At 43.1% G+C, this 23,052-nt stretch overlaps 1 protein-coding gene across 1 annotated transcript in view; it reads right to left on the bottom strand.

Moving 5' to 3' along the window:
* The window catches only part of Slc5a1 (solute carrier family 5 member 1), a 66,621-nt gene extending 47,068 nt beyond the window's left edge, over nucleotides 1–19,553 (bottom strand). The window contains exons 1-2 of the mRNA XM_031337868.1: nucleotides 19,170–19,553; nucleotides 7,156–7,227 (exon numbers count right to left, since the gene is read on the bottom strand). Coding sequence (XP_031193728.1) covers nucleotides 7,156–7,227; nucleotides 19,170–19,304 — 207 coding nt within the window. The 5' untranslated portion in view covers nucleotides 19,305–19,553. The remainder of the gene's footprint in view (nucleotides 1–7,155; nucleotides 7,228–19,169) is intronic.
* Nucleotides 19,554–23,052: the final 3,499 nt, after the last annotated feature.

The following is a 23,052-nucleotide window of genomic DNA, read 5'->3' as shown; positions in this document are numbered from 1 at the left end:
AAATGTTCAAGACCAGCCACAGCTATAGAGGAAGTCTGTAGCTAGCCTGGGCTGCAAAAAAGAAAAGGTGGGGGAGAAAAAGAGACTCTCGGTCTACCTCATAAGGTGCTACCAGATGTGAGGTGCCAGATGTGAGAGATCTCTGAGAAAGCTTTCCCTACAAAGACATGCCAGTGTGAAGAAGTCACTGTCACTGTCCCCAGCCTGTGTTTTTACAGGCTACTCTACAATATCTGAAAGACACCAAGAGTTTTCTTTTCAGGAACAAGACTGTCAGAGCTCAAAAGGAAAACTTCTTCAGCTAATGTCGTGTAAGTGCTTTCTTTGTTAAAGGTCAAATCACAGCCAAAAGATCCAGAACTGGAAACTGGCCCTCTGCTACTGCCTCTGTCCTCTCCCCTCCATTAATTAATTAATTAATTATTAACTAATGATCAGGTTCTTCAAGACAGAGGGTTTTTTTTGTGTAGCCCTGGCTGTCCTGGAACTCACTCTGTAGACCAGGCTAGCCTCAAACTAGATCTGCCTGCCTCCTGAGTGCTGGGACTAAAGGCACATGTGCCAACATCACTTGGTCCATTCTAGCCTTTAAGATACATGAGAGTTCCTGGGGCTTCCTCTTTATCCATTTGCTGGGTCATCCTAGATGTACCACCCATCCAGTGATGCTCAAACTTGAGCTACTCCAGGACAGGACCTGGGGTACATTGACCTCTGTACTTCAGGAAACCACAAAGTCTGTTGTGTAAGTAGGCCCCACCCAATGTTTGGGATACACTCATTTTACAAGTGTATTGATTGTCTGAAATTCAGCTCAACTGAGCATCCTCTATCTGTCTTCATTTCCTAAATCTGGCAGTTTTATCAGAACCATCCGAAGCTTAATTAATATGGATTGCTGGGACACATCTCCAAGTTTCTGATTCAGTAAGTCTAGATTAGGACTACAAGAAAAATGCATTTCTGACAAGGGTCCAGATCTCACTGGTGCCACTACCCTGGTTACCATAGTTTGAGAGCCCCGTCCTGGCAGAGTCAAAGAAAGTAAAAAAGTAACTTCTGTGATGTCCCTCAGGCTCAGGTCTTTATCTTATTCAGTGCCCGCAACATCTCTGTAAGGTTGAAATTATTCTGTTCTCATATTCAATTCTTGGAGAATGGACCTGAGGATTAGAGTTACAGAATAACTTGTCCAAAGTTCCATAACTAAAAGGTCTGAAGTCTATAGCACCGTGCTAACTTCACATCCTCCCTCCTTCCTGGGCACACTCCCCCGGATGTCCCCACAGGGACTCTGTGGAGTGACACCTCCCGTCCAGCTCTGTGAACTCTGACAGTATATCTAGCCTGTATTGGGTTTATTTTCTTATCCCTCCGTCTCTGTCTCAGGAATCCTGGTTAATCCTAGTCCACATCTCTTTTCAACATGGAAAGTCTGGAAAGTTTTTTCCTTTCACTTTTGCTATGTCTCAGGCATTGCTCTTCCTGTCTTTGATTGGACAATATGTTAAGGCTCATATTGTAGGAATATTTTATTTCCAAAACTCTGACAAACATTTAGACACAAGCTTTGCTCCAGAGTTATTATAATCTCTGTTTGCTTTGGGTGAGCTCATCTCCCCAGGGACAATGGCTGCCTTCCAGCCATTGCCTCTGTACACATGTCTCCCTGCTCAAACACCCAAAGAGGTAGAAAATCAAGAAACCGTTGCCAACCTTGCTGTTTTCCCAGTGGTTTGGGGCACAAAGGGCAAATGACGTTGTTTGATGGCATCAGAGGTCAAGGAGAGTACACCAAAAACCCAGCTGCCAATGTAGGTGAGCCCTATCTTTGGAATCCTCAGTAGCTCAGGGTCCCTCACTCAGGGCAAGAGCCACCCTCAATGTGTCTCTCCCACACTGGTCCTCACTCAGATCTCCAGGCGCAGGGCCTTTGACTCACTGTTACTTATAGTTTTACAAATATTCTCTAAAACTATGATGGAGTGTATGAGTGGTCTATGAGCACCTAGCATAGAATCTGGCTCATGGTAGGCAGTACCATGCAGTTGTACAATGAATGGGAGAGTAATATATAAATGGATGGATGAATAAATGAATGAATGATTGAAGACATAGCTAATAGAGGAAGACCTAAAGATAAGATACAACAATGCAGGTGTGCCCAAACTTCTGTAAAACAAAGATCCTCCTCCAAACTATTCCTGAAGGCCCTGCTTCTCAGAATTTCTCTTACTTCTAGCTGAGAAGTGGGGATTTCCCCCTTCAAGCTCAGCCCTTAAGCTTCCTGGAACTCATTTCCCACATTCTTCAAATGATCTTTACCACGTAGCACTCAAAAGACAGTTTGCGCCAGACCACAGTTCAGCAGGAAGGCGGACCCTGAATGACCAGTGCAGTGCAGTAAGGTATCATTTGTGGTTTCACATTACCGCAGTGAGGTAGCTTTGGTTTGCCTCAGTTGTGACTCAGTCTTCTGGGAGCCATCTTGCAGATCTCTTACATAAACTCCTCTAATTTCCCCTGTGGAATCCTTGCCCTGCCCCTCTTTGTCTGTTGCTTTTAGGGACTCACCCAACTGTGAGACCTTTTACCAGAGGGTTCTTTCTACCTACCTAGACACAACCAAGCTCCTTGATGTCCGCTTCACACCCAGGAAGGTCCAGAACTAACTAACCTTTATGATGTCCAGAATCCTTTGGCTTTGTAAGTCCTCCATTCCTCCCCATTTTCTCATGGGTAACACTCATGCCCGCCTCAGAGGCACCACAGATGTTCTTCTTGAAGTCTCTACCTATAATTCCTGCTTGAAAAAAGCAACCATGCTAAAGGCGGGTGACAAGGGTATCCTAATTATGGATTTAGGAGCCAGTGATAGGCTTAAACTGACGTTTTAATTCACCTCAAGAGGAAATGAAGAATATAATTGGGTTGTTGTTTAAAACCTCTTTAATTTTGAAGGGACCCATTAATGTGTACTTGCTTTTTTCATTTATTTTATGTGCATTGTCTTTTGCCTGCATGTAGATCTGTGTAGATCTGGAGTTATAGACAGTTGTGAGCTGCCATGTGGGTGCTGAGAATTGAACCCAGATCCTCTGGAAGAACAGCCAGTGCTCTTAACTGCTAAGCCATCTCTCCAGCCCCCTTACTTCAATACCAGTTTTTGCTTCAATGCCAGTTTTTTTTTTTTTTTTTGATTCCCTCTTACAGCTGTGTGATGTGATGGTGTTTATAAACCATTTTAAGTTTTAGAAAAAAAACTACCAGGGTTATCCTTCTGCTAAGCTAGCAGCTTAAACTCCATTAAGTCAATAGAACCTTGTCATTAAACAAGACGTTAACAGATTCCTCCTTTAAAAAAAAAAATAAGTTGAGGTTTCAAGGAGTAGAGAAGAGTAACCTCAAAACATTTCTACAGAGCCTAAGGATAAAAACTGACTTAAAACAAAACTACATTTTGTCACATCTAAGACACCAGCTATCAAGGCATGCCATAGGGGCTGGAAATTAACTGGCTCAGAAGTTAAGACAAATACTGCATTTCTAGACAACCTGAGTTCAGGTCCCAGAACTCATGTCAGGCAGCTCATAACTGCCTGTAATACGTGCTCCCGGGGAACCTGGTGCCTCTGCCTCCATGGGCACCGAAACACAAATGCACATATCCACACACAGACTTTCAGATATGCGTGTAATTAAAAATAAGAATTAAAAAAAAAGTCACACTGAATAACAGGAAGCAAACACCCTCACCTATAGCATACTGCTGATTATTACAAGACACATCCAAAGTGAAAACATTGAACGTGGTTTTTACTACTGCATCATTAATCCATCTTAGAATATGGTTCCTATATAATTGGAATTGATTGTTTGTAATAGTATAAATTACTGTGTGATTAAACTATGTTTTAGTCACATGATCTACATGAGTGTTAACGTAGGGGAGTCATTAACAACAGTTTCCGATATTGACTGCAAACTATCAAGTGTAACAGCAGTTGAGGGATTTACCAGCTCACTCTTGGCCTCCCTTCTATACATCCTGATCTCAGTTCCACCCCTCCACCTCTCCTCCCTGTCCTTGCCCTGACCTTCCCTTTCTGGACCTCTCATCCACCCCTCCTTTGTTTCTCTTCAAAAAAGGGCAGGCCTCCCATGGAGATGAACCAACAATGGCATATCAAGTTGCAGTGAGTCTAGGCACCTCCTCTCTTATTAAGGCCAGATGAGGCAACCCAGTAAGAGGATTGGGTCCCAGAGGCAGGCAACAGTATCAGGGAAAGCTCTGGCTTCCACTGTTAGAAGTCCTACAAGATTAAACTACACAACTATAACCTATGTGTGGAGGGCATAGGACAGTCCCATGCAGACTCCCCGGTAGGCATGTAAGTCTCTGTAAGCCCCTATGGTCTCAGGTTAGTTGGTTTTGTGGTATCCTTGACCCCTCTGCATCTGTTTCCATCACTTGATAGGTAAAGCCTCTCTGGTGACAGTTGGGCTAGGCACCCATCGATGAGTATAGCAGAATATCATTAGGAATCCTTTCATTAACTTTTTCCCCATTTGTATTTGATTTTATCCTAGGTCTCTGGCCAATCCAGCCTCTGGTTCCTACCTCTCTAAGCAGTATCAGGGGTGGGTTCCACGTCATGGCATAGATCTCAAGCTGGACTAGTCATTGGTTGGCCACTCCCACAATTTAACCCAGCGTATCTTACAGGCAGGACACATTGCAAAGGTTTGTTACCGAGTTGGTGTCCTAATCCCTCCACTGGAAGTCTTTCCTGGTTACAGGAAATGGTAGGAACAGACCCATTAATTCACTACCAGCCGGCACAGTGTTGGGGGCTACATCTGTGATTTTGATACATAGACAACTTTAGAAGCCATTTTTGAGCAAATGTTTATGTATGTAAGTGTATCTCATGCATGTCTGGGCATCAGATATCCTGCAACTCAAGTCACAGTTGTGAGCCACCTGAGTGCTGGGAACTGAAGCCAGGTGCTCTATGAGTTCGAGGCCATTTCTCATGTTTATAAAGTGCAGCCACCTGGAATGATTTTTATAATCTTATTGAGCCTTAGATGGAAACCGTGGTTAGAGAACGAAAAGACAAATGTCAGCCTCACCAGGGAAGTAAGCATTTTGAGCATTGACTTCTGCTCAAAAAGGCAATGCTATGCGTCTCTGTTCGAGCAATCCAATCCTGTGTCGTGTGTAATGAAACAATACCCCTGGGAAACCTCACAAAACTACTGAGCCCTACCTGCTTTGGGTAGAGCTAAAGCCTCTCATCAGCCCAAAGCCAGACTGTTCACAGACCTACTCTAACACACAAACCTCCCTCCTAAGGGAAGGCTTCCCCTGGCCTCCACCCTCAGAAACTGAGAGCTGCCGCGCAGTGGTGGCACACGCCTTTAATCCCAGAACTCTGGAGGCAGAGGCAGGTGAATCTCTGAGTTCAAGGCCAGCCTGGTCTACAGAGTGAGTTCCAGGACAGCCAGGGCTATACAGAGAAACCCTGTCTCAGAAAAAGAAAAAAAATGGCATGGGGGTGGAATAGACTGAAATCTAATCCCAAGTAAATCAGCCCTAAGATTTTCCTATAAAAAGATATAATTTCATTATAGTGTAAAAAAAAATCAAAAATTCAAAATCCAACCATGACATCCCAAACAAATAAAACACCACATAGGACTAGGTAATTTAGGCATAGCATAGCTTCCATTGTTTTCTTATAAACTAGAATTGATGACATTTATCTAAGAGTGTCAGAAGACAGGACCTCCTTTTAAAAGGTAGTACTTCAAAGAAATTTTAAAAGCTTCTGCCCAGCTACAGAAAAGTCAACCAGGTCAAGAGAAAGACCATAGAATGGTAGAGAATCTTTGCCAGCTACACATCTGACAGAGAATTAATAGACAGAATGTATAAAGAAAACTGCTCTAATGCCAGGCATGAGAAACCCTCCTTTTGAGATGTTGGGTTGAGGTTGTCTAAGAGACTCCCAAAACGTATAGACTATTCCTGTTGCCTTCTGTTGCCCCCCCAGAGGTGGAAGGTAAGTCTCTATTGCTAAAGACACCATGCACTTCAGACACAGTGCCCAGAGGCCCTGAGCTGGACCGTAAGCTGAGAGCCTCCCCTCTGAGAGCTCATGGTATCAGAAGACACTATGCAATCTCCCAAAGGAAGAGAACAAGTCAAAAATTCAAAATCCAACCATGCCATTGCTAACAAACAAAACACCTATGAACCGTGACAATGACCAACATGGCATGATAACCCTAAGGGTGCAGCCGTGGCATGCATACCTTAGTGGTAACTAAAAGCTCTCTGGTTGGACTTAAGAACTGCTCAACAGAGGGAAAGCATGATTGTTATTGGAAATGTAGCCACCTTTCAGGGGCTTAGTGAAAGCACATATACTGGAGGAGGACCTACAACTTTACGAAGTCAACATAATGCCTAACTATAATTCTAAATTATTTGTCAGAGATTTAGGTAAGTACAGGCTTCACCACTCATCAAGAAAATTCCTCTTTACGATAAACAGAGACCATTACTGAAGACCACAACCAATCAAAATATAGAGCTGTGGAGCCCAGTCTTGAGGAATACAGCTACAAAACAATTCCTGTACCTCAGACTTGGGGGAAAACTGTAGAAAGGGAGTGAGAAGACTAAAGGGGACTGAGGATCAGGAAATTTGCTCTGCAAGTTGTGCCTCACCAGCATGCCTACCTAAACATTAGCTGAACTAAGGCAACAAGGTGTGCAAGTGAATGTGGAAAACCAGTGAGGCCTCGACCCCCACGCTAATAACTGCAAACAAGCAAGAATGCTGAGAGCAGAGCACTTCCCTCAGGGCAGAACACACCAACTGCGTTCTGATATTCCTGCAAACACACACGCAAGTGACATTATACGACCCAGTGGGTTCTACTTAGGAATGTATATGTATACACATGCATGCTTATAACAACAATTATTGAAAAGAGAGGCCAGAAATTTGAAAGAGACTAGTGAGGGAGTATTTAGAGGTTGAAAGGGGTTGGGGTGGGCAGTGTGATGTGGTTATATTATAATCTCAAAACAATATATAATAAAAAAAAAAGATAAAAAAAAATTTTTAAGAGAAAACTTACCGGCCACCACACCATACTTCGGCCTGCCAGGAAGAAGCCTCCAACCGTCCCACGATTAGTGGAAAACATGGCCTGAGGGAAAGAGGGTCAAAAATTTAACCAGAAATACAAAAAGTTACTTTGCTACTAAAAGAACATCCCTCTCCCACAATGAGCTCTATCTTGTAACCATTCCACTCTGAAGCACTTCTCGTTCCTATCTGCCCCTCATACACGCATTCCCTCCCCCGATCCCCTCTCCCCAGCCTCAGCAGGCTCACACAAGGGAGCTCGTGAATGCTCACTTATATCATACAGACAGGGAAACCGAGGCCCTAGAGCTAGCTCTGCAGTTTAACTACCATGTGGTTTGGGGCGAGTCCTGGACCTGTTCGCTTTGTTTTGTTTGCATGTTAAACAAGGGGAAGTGAAACATTTTTGTGTGTATAGGTATGTCTTTCTTATGTGCATACCAGGTGTAATGAAATATACCTTTAAAAAGTACTAAAGGGTATATAACTTATATCTCAATAAAACTATTAAGAAAAAAATTAACAGCTGGAGAGATGGTTCAGCCATTAGAGGCTAGGCTCATAACAAAAAGTATAAGAAAAAATTAAAATGTCACAATAATGCACAGCATAAACACTTTGTCCTACTGAAAAGACAAGATATTCAAGCTCAACTCATATTTTTCCTCTCTGAATATACATGGAATCTTGCTAGAGTCATTAATTTGCAATATATTGTGACTAAGTTCCAAATGAATGAGCAAAGTCCTTCTGATGGCAAGAAATACTTCGCAGAGAGGCAGTGTTTCCCTGTGAAAAGTGGGGTTTTGTTAACCTGGGGGGAAGCAGGGAGTAGGGGGAAGATTTCAGACTTCGGGACTGGCAGTTTAGGGATTGAGGTGATTCAGCACCCAGTGTGTGGAGAGGGGACAACAGTGACCCTAGCTCTTGAGCCTGGTTGAGGTAAACAGTGAGACAGAATTGAGGCTCTCAAATGCCAGGCCAAAAGGAGCAGCAGGCTTTATTCACAGACACGGGTCCCACTGAAGGTTTGACAGGAGACAAATGGCCTATATACCCAATACAGAATGAGCATAGCCTCTCCCATAGCTCTTCTGGAGTCTACCTCTGCATCCACAGTCATTCCTGACCCAGCCTCTGGCTCAGTGCCACTGGCCTGGCTTCGAGGTCTCTTCCTCCTCCTTCTCCCTCTGTCCTTGGCCCCTTTGTCCAGACTCTTGTTAATGACTGATAGTGGCTTTTGTCTTATCAATGGTCCAAAGGAATTAACCTCTGATGTCATTCCGGCAGCAAACACGTCCGCAGGAGGTACACCCTTACAGGTGCTCAGACTGCGCCAGTGGCTTGGAATCCTTCAGGAAGTAAGGCTTTTATGCATCCATTCCATCCGCAAGGATTTATTGAGCACCTCTGCGTGTGGTGGAGTACCAGGGAGAGCACTCAAGTCTTTCTTGACTCTTGGCAGTGTGTCTTTCCTCCCACAAGACATGGTTTGAAGACTCGGTAGTCTTCCTGGGAATAGCAACAGGGCAAACAGACTTAAGGAGCAGAGAAGGCAGCTGACACCAGAACGGGAATAAATACTAAGAGATTCATACTCTGGAAACTGACTAGGGAAAGATCACTCTGGAGATAATTCCAAAGTTAGAAACCAAGGAACGAAACATCCACTCAACAATAACAAGACCAGAGATCAGCACTAGACCTACAATCATCTCAAACACAGATTCCTACACACCAATGTAAAATCAGAATAACAGCAAGGACAATGTGCCTCCACTGCAGCCCAGCAGCCCGACCACAGGAGGACTGAGACGTGCAGCACAGCTAACCCAAAAGCCAAGGCCTTCAAAATGGCCTTTACGAATATGTCAGAGGTTCTTACAGAAAAAAGAAGAACAAACCCATTAAAGAAATCTATGAAACACAAGCAGCGAGGTGAAGAAAAGAGTTCAAGACTTGCAAGTGGAAATAGAATCAATAAAAAAATCCAAACTGAGGGAAAACTGGAAATGAGAAATTTAGGAACTCAGAGGCAAGCCTCACCAACAGAATGCAAAAGATGGAAGAGAGACTCTCAGGCACTGAAGATGGAATAAAAGAAATGGATACCTTGGTCAAACAAAATGTTAAATCTAAAACAAAACCAAAGGGGCAGGGAGTATGCAGGCACAAACATCCAGAAAATCTGGGATCTTATGAGAAGACCAAACTACGAATAATAGAAATAGAGGAAGGAGAAAGAAAACCCAAGTCAAAGACACAGAAAATATTTTTAACAAAATTATAGAAGAAAATTTCTGTAACCTAAAAGAAGGGGGTACCTATCAAGGTACAAGAAGAGTATAGAACACTAAATACACTTGACTAGAAGAAAAATTCCCCTTGGCACTTAATAATTAAAACACTAAACATACAGAACAAAGAAAGAATATTAAAACCTGCAAGTGAAAAAAAAACATAAAACATATAAAGGTAGACCTATTAGAATAATGTCCAACTTCTCAATGGATACTCCAAAAGCCACAAGGGTCTGGACAGATGTTAAAGAAGCTCTGAGAGACCACAAATGCTAGCCCAGCTTATTATGCACAGCAAAACATCAGAGCAGATGGAGAAAGAAAGATGTTCCATGATAAAAACCTAATTTAAGTAGTATCTATCTATGAATCCAGCTCTACAGAGGACCTAAAAAGAAAACTTCAACCTGAAGAGACTAACCACACTCAAGAAGAAAAAAAAACCACACCACAACAACAAAATAATGGAAATTTAAAAATCCTGCTCACTGATAGCTCTCAGCCACATGATCTCAATTCCCCAATAAAAAGACACAGACTAACATTTGCTGTATCAAAGAAGCACTCTGTAAGGTCAAGAATAGACATCACCTCAGGGTAAAGGATGGAAAAAGACATTTCAAGCAAATGGAGCTAAGAAGCAAGCTTGTATAGCCATTTTAATATTGGACAAACTAGACTTCAAAGCAAAACTAATCAGAAGAGAAGAGAAGGTCACTACATACTCATCAAAGAAAAATCCGTCAAGAGGATATTGCAATTTTAATGTCTATGCACTAAAAACAAGGACACCTAAGTCTATAAAAGAAATGCTATTATAGCTTAAATCACATATTAACCCTCACATGGTGATTTCAATACACCACTCTCACCAATAGACAGATCATCAAAGCATAAACTAAACAGAGAAATGCTGGAACTAACTGACATCACCAACAGGATGGACCTAACAGATACTCACACAACACTTCACCCAAACACAAAAGAGCACGCTTTCTTCTCAATGGCTCAAGGAACTTTCTCCGAAATTGATCACAAGCTTAGACATGAAGGAAGGCACACAGATACAAGAAAATTGAAATAACTCCCTGTATCCTATCTGACCACCACAAATTAAGACTGGATATCAACCACAACAGAAACAACAAAAAACTTTACAAACTCATGTGAACAAACAATTCACTACTGAATGAAAAATGAGAGAAGAAAGACATTAAAGACTTTCTAGAAATGAATGAGAATGACGTAACAAGATACCCAAGCCTATGGGACAGGATGAAGATGGCTCTAAGAAGAGAGTTTACAGCACTAAGTGCCTACATCAATAAAAGGACCGAGTTCATATAAGTAATGTAATACCTGAAAGCTCTGGAACAAAAAAAGAAATAACACCCAAAAGGAATAGATGGTAAGATATAGTCAAACTCAGGGCTGAAATCAATAAAATGGAAAGAAAAGAATCAATTCAAAGAATCAATGGAACGAGAAGTTGGTTCTTTGATAAAAATCAATAAGATTGACAGAACTGTATTCAAAATAATTAAAATAATTAAAAGTTGAGAGAGGATATCTAAATTAACCAAATTAGAGGCAGAAAGGGCGACATAACAACAGACACTCAGAGAACCCCAGAGAATCATAAGGATGCACTTTAAAAACCTATACTCGGGGCTGGTGAGATGGCTCAGCAGGGAAGAGCACTGACTGCTCTTCGGAAGGTCATGAGTTCAAATCCCAGCAACCACATGGTGGCTCACAACCACCCATAATGAGATCTGACACCCTCTTCTGGTGCGTCTGAGAGCTACAGTGTACTTACATATAATAAATAAATAAATCTTAAAAAAAAAATCTTTAAAAAAAAAAAAAAAAAAAAACCTATACTCCACCAAACTGGAAAATCTAAAAGAAATGGACAAGTTCTTGATACATACTACCCACCAAAGTTAAATCAAGTTCAGATTTTAAAAAAAAAAATTAAGCAGACCTATAAACCCTAGTAAATGGAAGCAGTCATTAAATGTCTCCCAGCTCAAAACAAAACAAAACAAAAACCCAAGGACAGATGGTTTTAGTGCAGAATACTTTCAAAGAAGAGTTAATGCCAACATTCCTCAAATTAGTCCATGAAATAAAAACAGAAAAACATTGTCCAACTCATTTTTTGAAGTCACAGTCACCCTGGTATCCAAACCACACAAAGACCCAACAAAAAAAAGAGAGAATTACAGACCAATTTCTCTTATGAACATAGATGCAAAAATTCTCAGTGAAATACTTGTAAACTGAATCCAACAGCACATCAAATAGATCATTCACCATGATCAGGTGGGCTTCAGCCCAGAGATAATATGACATATGTAAATCTACAAACATGATCTACCATATAAACAAACTGAAAGACAGAAACCACGTGATCATGTAGAATGTTTGTGCACTGTGTAAAAGTGTTCACCTGTCAATTAAAAAAAACTTTGGTCAATTAACTGAGGCAGGAAATAGGGGGTGGGAGTTCTAGGAGAATGAGAGAGAGTGAGAGAGTGAGAGACAAAGACAGAGACAGAAACAGAGGTAGGGAGGAAGAGAGAGAGAAAGGGAGAGAGAGAGGGATTCTGGGAAATAGTCAGCAGGGGGAAGATTCTTCTGGACAGAAAGGAAGATGGGTTGCATAAACCTGAAGAGGGGTAACTAGCCAGTAGAAGAGATTAGACTAGAATATACTAGGTTATTGAGATATGAGCTAGTCAGGAAGCAGAGCCAAAGTTATTGGACTAAGCATTTATTAATAAATAATTAGTCTCAGAGTCATTATTCCTGGGAACAAAGATCTTGAGAGGAAAAGCTCAGAGTTACATTATCATCCCATTACATACAGGAAAGACCTTTGACAAAATACAATGTCCCTCCATGATAAAAGTCCAATAGAGATTAGGGATACAAGGGAAATACCTCAACATAATAAAGGTAGTTTACAGCAAGCTGGTAGTCAACACCAACTGAAACAGAGAGAAACTCAAAGCAATTCCACTAAGGTCAGGAACTAGACAAGCATGTTTACTCTCTCCATATCTATTCAATATAGTACTTGAAGTCTTAGCAATAAGTCAACTAAAGAAGATCAAGGAGGTACAAACTGGGCAAGAAGTCAAAGTATCTCTAGTTGCAGATGATCTAATAGTATATATAAGTGAGCCTAAAGCCTCTACCAGGGAACTCCTGCAGCTGAAAAACTCTTCAGTAAAAGTAACAGAAAGTAGCTTTACAAAATCAGTAGCCTTCCTACATACAAATAACAAAAGGACTGAGAAACAAGTCAAAGAAATAACACCTTTCACCTTAGCCTTAAATAATATAAAATATCTTGGGGTAGCTCTAACCAAGCAAACAGAAGACTTGTATGATAAAAATTTTATGATACTGGCAAAAGAAATTGAAGAAGGATCAGAAGATAGAAAAAAATTCCCATGCTTGTGAATCAATAGGAATAAAGTAGCAAAAATGGCCACCCTACAAAAAGCAATCTACAGATTCAACACCATCCCCGTAAAATCCAACACAGTTCTTCACAGAACTCAAAAGGACAATTTTCAGCTCCATACAGAAACACAAAATACTCAGGAAAGCTAAACCAATCCTGAACGATACAAGAACTACTGGAGGTATCACCTTTCAAGTTCTGTACTACAGAGCAATAGTAGTTAAAAAAAAAAAAAAAATCCTAGTATTGGCACAAAAACAGACACACTGATCAATGGAATCACACCAAAGACAGGACTATATTCTATGGATGCCTTTTTTTTTTTTTTTAATAGAGAAGCCAGAAATACACACTGGAGAAAAGGCAGAATCTTCAACAAATGGTGCTGTTCAAAGTGAATGACTGTATGTAGAAGAATGCAAATTGATCCATATTTATCACCCTGTACAAAACCCAACTCTAAACAAAAGACCCCAACATAAAGCCAGATCCATTGAACCTAAGAGATGAGAAAATGGGGAATAGTCTTGGACTCACTGGTGCAGGAGAAGACTTTCTGAGCATAACCCTGATAGCACAGGCACTAAGAACTCCAGTTGATAAATAAGACCTCATGAAACCGAAGAGCCCTGTACAGCAAAGCCCACCATCATCCAGACAAAGCAGCAGCCTACAGAATAGGGAAATATTTTTTTACCAAGTACACATCTGATAGAGGGCTACTATCCAAAATATATAAAAACTCAAGGCTCAAGGGCTGGAGAGATGGTTCAGTAGTTAAGAGTACTGGTTACTCTTCCAGAGGATCCAACTTCAATTTCCAGCAACCACATGGCAGCTCACAGCGGTCTGTAACTCCAGTTCCAGGGGATTGCTACCTCCTCACATCATACATGCAGGCAAAACACAAATGCACATAAAAAATGTTTTAATTTAAAAAAAAAAAGACTGGAGAAAAAACATTTAAAGGGGATGATGGTGTACAGGTCAAAACAAGGAATGCTCAGAAAAGGAAACACAAATGACTGCGGAGCAGTTAAAGAAATACGTAGCATGCTCAGTCATCAGGGAAATGCAAATCAAAACTGTCTTGAGTTTCATCTTACACCAATCCAAATATCCAAGAACAATAACAGAAGTGACAGCTCATGCTTTTGAGGATTTGGAATACAGGGAACACTCCTCCATTACTGGTAGAAATGCAAATTTACAGTCATCATAGAAATCAGTGTGGTGGAGGTTCATGACAGAGATAGGAGTCAATCTACTTCAAAACCAGCTATACCACTCTTGGGTAAATACACAAAGGTTGCTCCAATCCTAGTACAGAGACACTTGCTCACCTCTATTCATAAGAGCTAGAAACTGGAAATGACCCAGATGTCAATCAAAAGATGAATGGATAAAGGAAATTTGGTACATCATCCTAATGGGATACTATTTAACCATTATAAAAAATGAAATTACAAATTTGCAAGTAAATGGATAAAACTAGAAAAAATAATCCTTAGTGGGGTAATCAAGACCCAGGAATGCAAATGTAATATGCATTTGTTTCTATGTGGATATTAGTTGCTAAGTCATTGACAAACATGCTACAATTTGTTTAACTACAAAAGTTGGGTAGAGACGAAGGGACTGGGGGAAAGGCAGGCATCTCCCTAGGGAAGGGGAACAGAATAGACAGTGATAGATGGAGGGTTGGAGGGGGGACTGGACTGGAAGGGTCTAACAGGAAGTTGGGGGGAAGAAGGGGACAAGGGAGAGACAGCTAAAACTAAGGGCCATTTGAAGGGTCATATGAAAACCTAACAGTAGGGGCTGGAGAGATGGCTCAGCGGTTAAGAGCACTGACGGCTCTTTCCAAGGTCCTGAGTTCAAATCCCAGCAACCACATGGTGGCTCACAGCCATCCGTAGTGAGATCTGACGCCCTCTTCTGGAGTGTCTGAAGACAGCTACAATGTACTTACATATAATAAATAAATAAATCTTAAAAAAAAGAAAAGAAAAGAAAACCTAACAGTAGAAACTTCCATATATATATGGAGGTTATCTAGATGAAATCACCAAATAACAGGTCAATTATTAGGCTGTCTTAAAGTTTCCTCTGCCAACAAAATTAAACTATTATTTTTCAATTTAGCCTTAGGCAGATTCTTAGGACCAAGGCAGAAAACCGCCACATTCTTTACCAAAATCTCACAAGAACAGTCTGCAGCCCAGTTGCTACTATTGTTCCTCTCTGAAACCTCTTGATATGGATCCCCATCTTCTGCACAGCCCTCAGCACTATTGTGTCATAACGTAGTCTAGAGGGATCTATATCATCCATCTAATTCACAAAATATCACACTGGCCCACCATAATGATGGCATTATGCTGAATGGACCAAATGGTCAGGAAGTGGTAACCACTTGAGACTTGTTGGTGAGGCATGTGCACATCAGAGGATGGAGAATATCCAACCAAAATTCAAGAGGCCACTATCTCAGTGAAACTTCCAGGAGTCCAGTGGGATGGGGCATATAGGGATAATCCTTTCCTAAGGTTAAAGATCACTCTATTGCACCTGGCCCCACCCACTACTAAGACGGGAGCACAATGCTTAGTGGACTTATTTGTATTCTGAAGACAGCACATTCCTCACTTGGGTGTGTTACTCCAGCCCATACATCCAATGACTCTAGCTTTGAAACTGCTACCTTCAAATGGGACCTGGAACAAGAAGGTCCAGCTCCTCCAGCTGACCTTATGGTAATAAGTATCAGTGGCAGATGGTGATGCTGTTATCTTTGGGACACTCCTATCGGTGACTCACAGAGAGGATCCTTGGGATTTTAAGTTATGGTAACCTTCAGACAATCATTCTTCCTGTGAGAGTCAGCTCTCGGCTTGCTATTGGACCTTTCTGGAAACTGAATGTTTGACAGTGGCCCACCAAATCACCATGTGACCTGAGCCACCTGTTAGGAGCTGGGTATTAGCTGTCCCATCAAACCGTACAGTATAATGTGCATAGCAACAGAGGAGGCAGAACTCTGAGAGAAAAGGAAGGAAGGAAACAGGGTGTTGGCCCTCAGAGTGGAAGAGTCAGGTATACCAATCATGTTCAGTGTAACCCACATAGGTCACAACCAGGTGACATGTAAGGAACTGAGAAACTGAGGATGTGGGGTTCGAGGTGGTGCCAGGAAGGGTTTATTCTCCTCCATAGCTGTCTAGAGATGGAAATTGGCCCCCGAGGGAGACTTTCTGCAGGAATAGTCAAGGTAAAGTTGTTGGCAACTTGTGAAAATTCTTTTGTCAAATAATTAATTTAATGAGGAGATTTAAAATAATAATTTAATGAGGAGATATCCGAGTATAGGGCTTCTGAGGAGGGTTGAGGCAGTGAGCGCTAAGCTTATGTTCATGCAAATGCATGAGGAAAGAAGAAACAGAGGACATGTGAACAGCACTGTCCCTCCAGTGGTGGAGCAGGAACAGTGAAGACAGTTTTCCAGGAAGGCAGTAGTATCTTGAAGAGCAGCACTGGCTTTGCATCATATGCTCTGAGTTCTAATCATCCCTGCTCTGGTACTGATTCATCTAGATGACCCCTGGTTACACATTCTTTCCCTCATTAATAAAATGGGAAGGTTGGGCTCCTACAGGGGGCGTTCCAAATCAAGCATTCAACGATGCTATTAACTGAAAGGCCATTCCAACTCAGGTAGCAAGGGTCTTATTGGTTTAAATAACAGAGGTTTGAAAGACAAGCAATCATCTGATTAGGACAAAATAAAATGGGCTTGGTGCCTGGGGAGATGGCTCAGAGGTTAAAAGCACTGGCTGGCCTTTCAGAGGACCCAGGTTCAATGCCCAGCACCTATAGGGCAGCTCACAACTGTCTATAACTGCAATTCTGTGTGATCTGATGCCTTCTTCTGGGCACTTAGGACACTGTACACGTTGGTACAGACATGCAGGCAACACACCTGTATACACAATATAATAAACTAGTAAGAATAAATTTTTGAAAAGAGAAGAAAACAGGTCTGGTAGTAGGTGCTTTAGATTTTGTGGGTTCTCTACCACATAATTTTATCTTGCCTTATTGTATTATATTTATAACCCTCTAAAAGTTATTCTTGGCTTATGAGCCATACAAAAATGGGCTGTAGCCCAAAAATTTAGCCATTGAGCCATAGTTTTTAACAACTCTAGTTTGGATTGGTAGCATCTCCCAGCAAGGAGAAGGTCAGTGATTCAATTTAAACTACTATAAAACCCCTGGAAGAAGCAATGCAAAATAGTGAAGGAAACAAGAAATAAATATCAAACAAGTAATGGGCCAAAGCTCAAAGATAATCAATGCGGAAGCAAAGTTGAAAGCACATAGACCCAAACTGAGTATTGTTGGAATGGATGGGGCTGGAGATGGAGGAGCATTCGCTGTGGGTGATTTTCTAAGGCAGCACAAGAGCTTGGGTTAATCTCTGCAGCCCAGAAATCACTCAGAAGCCAGTGTATCCGTCCCTAAATCAAGCCACCTTAACACTTCAATAGGAAAAAGAGGAGTGGTAAATGGGCAAGGTCCAGAGGCACTGGCTAATGGGAGAAGATTAAACATAGACAAATACTAACAGGCTCATTAAGTAGCATTTTAACAGGACAAGCGACGTTGAATCACAGATATTTCAAAAGTGCAAACACTGTAAGAAATGTAAACAGTTGCAAGACTACTGGGAAGGCTAAAAGGAGCCTGGGTGAGAGGGCCGAGTGATCAGTGCATGTCTGGGAAGGGGCCTTCTGGTATGGCTAGCAAACAGTGGGTTTATACCTTGGCTCCAATATCTATCAACATGAACTGGAGAGGGAAGGCAGAGAGCAAGCGCTACACTTGAGGGCCTGGTGTCTAGGCAAGGATCTGGACACCTAAGTTCCTGGAACAGTGCCTAAGATTGCAAAGTCTTAGGCAACTCACAACACCTGTGACTTCAAGTTCCACTTGTGTAAAACTGTAATTGGCATTCCTGTCTTCCCAGTCCTGTGGGGTTTTTTTGTGTGTGTGAAGGTGTATTGTCCAGCTTACTGTTGCTGCCCATTTTACTTGAAAATACAAAAACTATTCAGGGCATGGATCACACACCCTGGAAGGTGAATGGCAGAAGCATAAGGAAACACTCCTAGATTCATAAAGACCTTTCAATATTTGGGGGAGGGGAACCTAGGCATAGATACAAGCACACCTGTTTCAGACTTGGATGAACAAAGGCCATGGGAAGTTCATTCTGCATCATTTAGGTCAACCATGGGAGAGCAGTAGTAGAGGCGACTATGCTAGACGCTTGCTAATGTTAAGGAAGCCAGGTATGCTGATGAAGTGTCAGCTCCACAGATCCCATGCGAGTGACACTTGGGGAGCCTTTCTGTTAGATGTGATTTATACAATTCTTTTTGAAAATAAAAATCCGTGCTTTCATCTATCCCTGATGCAGCTCTGTTAGTGAAAGGGTTAATGCACACCATCCTTCCCTAACTCCAGCTTCTTCCACACTTCAGCCTTTAGAGGCAGCTGAAATGCTTGCACACTTTGTCCAGCTGTTAGGAGTGCCAGCATCATAAACGAACTTTCCAAGTTCCAGGCTTTGAAGAACAAGTTTCTCTGGTTTGGTGTGTCCCCAGAGTCCTGAGAGGAGATATATGTACTTCCCTCTTCCTGAGACCAGGTCACTCTGCTCACCAGCTCCTTCCTCATCTCTAACCCCAGATAGCCTCTATAATCCCGCCATGCAAGGCCACTGGATTAGCCTTCCCCAGAAGGGGGCATTGGTCAGCCATAGGCTGCCCCAAGCACCTGCAGTCTGCAGAGGTGATGACTTCCTGGCTCTAAACTGTTTCTTTCCCACTGGAAAGTGGATAATTAAGAGGTCAGACAATGCCGCTCCAAGCTGGCCCTTTCCTCTCCCTCACTTTCTATCCTAGTCTCTGTGATCCCCTACTTTCCCCTTCAGCTCAGGATCTTCCCTGGCCTTGGGCATCCTCTACCTTCCTACACACAGGCCGCCTGTGCCTTGAACTCCTCCCCAGCATTCTCTGGACATCACCCACTCCCCTTTATAGACCTGTAAGCCCATCCTGCCCCTTTATGGCTCAGGGAAACTATGGCATTTCTGTGTGCCAGCTCATGCCACACAGTGGCCCTGGCCTCTCCAACCCGTGCCCCAGGACCCGTACATACCCACAGCCCAACAGCCATCACCACCACGAAGTAGATGACGATGACTGAGATGTCAGCCGCATTGCGAATGCGCTCGTAGGACGGGATGGGTGCCTCGGTGGCAGTAACCGCGGGGCTCAAGGTGCTACTGTCCATGGCGGTGATGACGAGTCCCTCCGGCTCACCGGCTCACCGGCTCACCGGGGCCACTCACTCCTTATACTGCTTTTGAGTTAATGATCAGCCCCGAGGGAGGGGACCCGCGACAGAGGGGCTGCGCGGCAGGAACGCTGGGCCCCTGTGCTGCTGTGCTGCACCGCACCGTCGGGAAGCAGCTTCTAGGTATGCGGTGCTCTAAGAGGAAAGAGCAAAGCTCAAGAGAGACTGCGGGTGCCTGGCCGGCAGGTAAAGTCTCTTCTGTGAGCAGGGAGGGGCCTGCTAAGGGGTGGTGACTGCCTGGCACAAAAGTCCTCTGTGCTCCCGTAGTGGGCACCTAGCACAGTTGCCACGCCTGGCCTGCCACGAAGTCCCACGTGAGGCAGAAAAGGAGTAGCTACACAGAGGGACCGAGGCACCTGGAGCCAAGTGTCTATAGGCTGGGGCTCCTCTGTGGCAGGTGCTTTTGAAGCAGACCTGGCATCTCTGTGGACTGACTTCTCTGTGAAATAGGAGTGCAGGACTTGTCAGAGAACTAAGCCAAGTTCTTGGTCTCCTGGAGAAATTCTCAGGAGGATGAGATTGCTGGACGGTGCTCAGGGAAACTCAATACAAATCTCTTGGCCACTGGCATCACTGATACCCATTCCTGACTCCTCCACAACCTGCAATCCCTAGAAACAGCACAATTTCCATTGTAAGGAGCACAACAACAACCACCGGCAGCCTGGGAGAAGGGGTCCCACTACAGCCATTTCTCTGTCCTGTGTCTTCACTTAGATGATTCAACCCACCATGGATGGAAATAGTTTTGTAGTGAACTTGTACAGACTATTTCTATCGTGATTCCCTAAACAATACAGTGTAGTGACGTTTCATAGCTTGCACAAAGTGGTGTTACAAGTAACCTAGAGATGATTTAAAGCACATGAGAAGACATGCAGTTTGTATGTGTGTATATATAATTACATCATTTGTGTGTAAAAGAGTTGAATTTCAATATTAACAGGATCCTGGAACCCAGCCCCCTCAGATAGCAAGGGACCCCTTGTAATGTGCTCGGAAACCCGTTACAAATGTGAGAGATGTCTAGTTGCAGTAGCGCATCCCTGTGATCCCAGTGCTCAGGAGACAGAGACCAGGGGAACCTGACTGGAGGCTGGAATATACACATAGATAGTAAGATCCTGAATCAAAAGAGTGAAGTGAAGCACACAGATGAGAAGATGCCAGAGAATCTCTTTGCCAAGGAGTTCATCAAACCCTGGGCAACCAGACAGGTGTCTGAACCAGAAGCCCAGGCTAAGAACAAAAATGACTAACAGAGAATACATGACTGGCCACTGTCACACAGTGAGCCGACAGCAGCGCTGACTCTGCAGCCTAGGCCCATGCAGAACATCCTTCAGGACTTGTAGAAACTAAGTCCTAGACTAGCTTTAGAGAAGAAGTGTGGAGCACCTGCTCCACCCCTAGCTCACCTTCCTTCCCTCCAGCTTTTCTCAGAACACCGCCTCAACCGCAGAGGCGTGGGGGAGGGAGCAGCAGGAAAAATGCAAGAATTCACAGCTGGAAGCCAGGAGCCTGGTTTCAAAAGAGCTGGCTCCTCGCTCACTCAGTCTCAACCCATTTCCTCTTCAGTCAAATTGGCAGACCTTTGCTAGCGATTTCTCTTTTTTTAAAGACCCTAGTGTCAGTTCTGAGTCTAGCTGGGCTCCTGAGTGCCCTCGGTGCTCTCAGCCTCTTCTCTAGTCACTGGAGACAAGTCCTGGACACTTGCATATCAAAAGCCGGCCAATGCCGGGTGGTGGCGGCCCATGTCTCTAGTCCCAGCACTTGAGAGGCAAAAGCAGGTGGATTTCTGAGTTCGAGGCCAGCCTAGTCTACAAAGTGAGTTCCAGGACAGCCAGGGCTACACAGAGAAACCCTGTCTTGAAAAGCAAAAAAAAAAAAAAAAAAAAAAAAAAAAAAAAAAAAAAAAAAAAAAAAAAAAAAAAAAAACCCGGCCAACCTCACTCTTAGCTTCAATTTTATTTTCCCCTGCTGTTCCTCCCAGGAATGAGATTTTCTACAGCTAGACAGTTATTTCTAAAATCAGGAAAGGGAACTGACAATCATTGTTGTAAAGGATCGGGTCCTCCCTGGATGCCACACCCACACACCACACCCATATACCACTCCCTCTAACCCCTCAACTCCCATGAGCGCAGCCGTGTCTAGTAATCAGGCACATCAAGTCGGAATTCCTGCTTCTCCTCTAACGAGAGAAGTAGCCTCTGAGCATGCTACCTAACTTGGCAGGGGTTCACTTTCCTCACGTGCGAGCGAACTTCAAAACATCAAAAGCATCTCAGTGGGCTCAAGAGCACGGTTAACTTTTATCTTCATCATGGTCATCTTATCTGCGCTCAGAGAGGAGGGGTTCCCAGGTATGTCCTCACCGACACAGAGACAGGCATGACCTGGGCACAAGTGCTACAGCTTCTGTTTTCATGAGGACCATTTTTGTTTTCCTGTCTCATGGGCACTGGGACTCAAAATATTGAAAAATGTCCCTAAGCTCCTGCAGATGGGAAGTGGCCAAACTGGTATCCAATCAATGTCCCTGTATGTATTTTAACCATTACTGAAGGAGGGGGGACAGGAGGGGACAAATGAAAAAGCACTGATGCCTTAGTTCTGATTCACAGGCTACCTCTAGGCCAGCAGCCCTCTATCCCTCTCCAAGATTATTCCCATTTGGCAATTGATCCCAGTTGTTTATACGTTTGGGGTATGTAAGTGAGCCATTAGTTATGAGAAATATAAGTAGAAATTAGAATACTTTTTGGTTTGCTGCAAACTTGGAGCTTGGAGTGAGAGAAAGATAAAGTAAAAGAGTTAATTGTCCCGTGATCCTGGAGAGATCTCTGAAAGCCACATATCACCACCATGACTGGTACTCAACAGGTCTCTCCTCCCTCTTTGAGAGGAAACAAAGAAGCAAATCCTCACAAGCCTGCAGGCCCTGGCTCAGGAGATCACCACAGCTGTCCCCTGGGAGTGTGGACCACGCTGCCAGTTCAACATCCATAAGTCAGCTGCCCGTGAGGCTGGCAACGGAGAACACAGAAGCAAAGTTCCAGTAAAGAGGAGATTTGGCAGGAGGAGCAGGAGAAGGGATAACCAACACTAAAGGAAGTTTGGGGGAAATGTATAGAACCTATTTTTATATGCTTTCTAAAAATATATTTTTAAAAGAATGTTTAATTAGAATTAACCAACACTGGGGTATAAAATGCTCCTCCCAGAAGCAATAGGCCATTGAGCAGCTTATCCAAATGTGAACCCTATGAGCTACAGTAATGACCAGCCAGGGAAGATACACCCACTAGGGTAAGGATGACATGGATGATATTGGAGTAACTAACACGTTCTAATTGGAATAAAGGTCTATTCTGCAGGAGGCAGCTCACAATGGCACTGTAAACCTGTCAAAGAATCAATCCATCACCTGGAACTCATAGATACTGTTACCCTTCTTTAAAGGGATGCAGTGTCACACTGCCCTCTAAACATGCATTTTTATACCCATAGACTAATGCATCTCTCACTCCTCACAGAAACCTCTTTATTCCACAGATGACACTTAATACAGAGACTTAGAACTTGTCAAAGTGGAGAGAAAAAGTAGCTGGTGTGTTCAGTCTCAATGAGACAACTTCTCTCTCTCTTTCTCTCTCTCTCTCTCTCTCTCTCTCTCTCTCTC

This window comes from Mastomys coucha, unplaced genomic scaffold (assembly GCF_008632895.1).
Source record: "Mastomys coucha isolate ucsf_1 unplaced genomic scaffold, UCSF_Mcou_1 pScaffold22, whole genome shotgun sequence".
Lineage (NCBI taxonomy): Eukaryota > Metazoa > Chordata > Mammalia > Rodentia > Muridae > Mastomys > Mastomys coucha.
The sequence above is the reverse complement of the archived record's forward strand: the minus strand, read 5'-3'. Positions and strand labels throughout refer to the sequence as shown.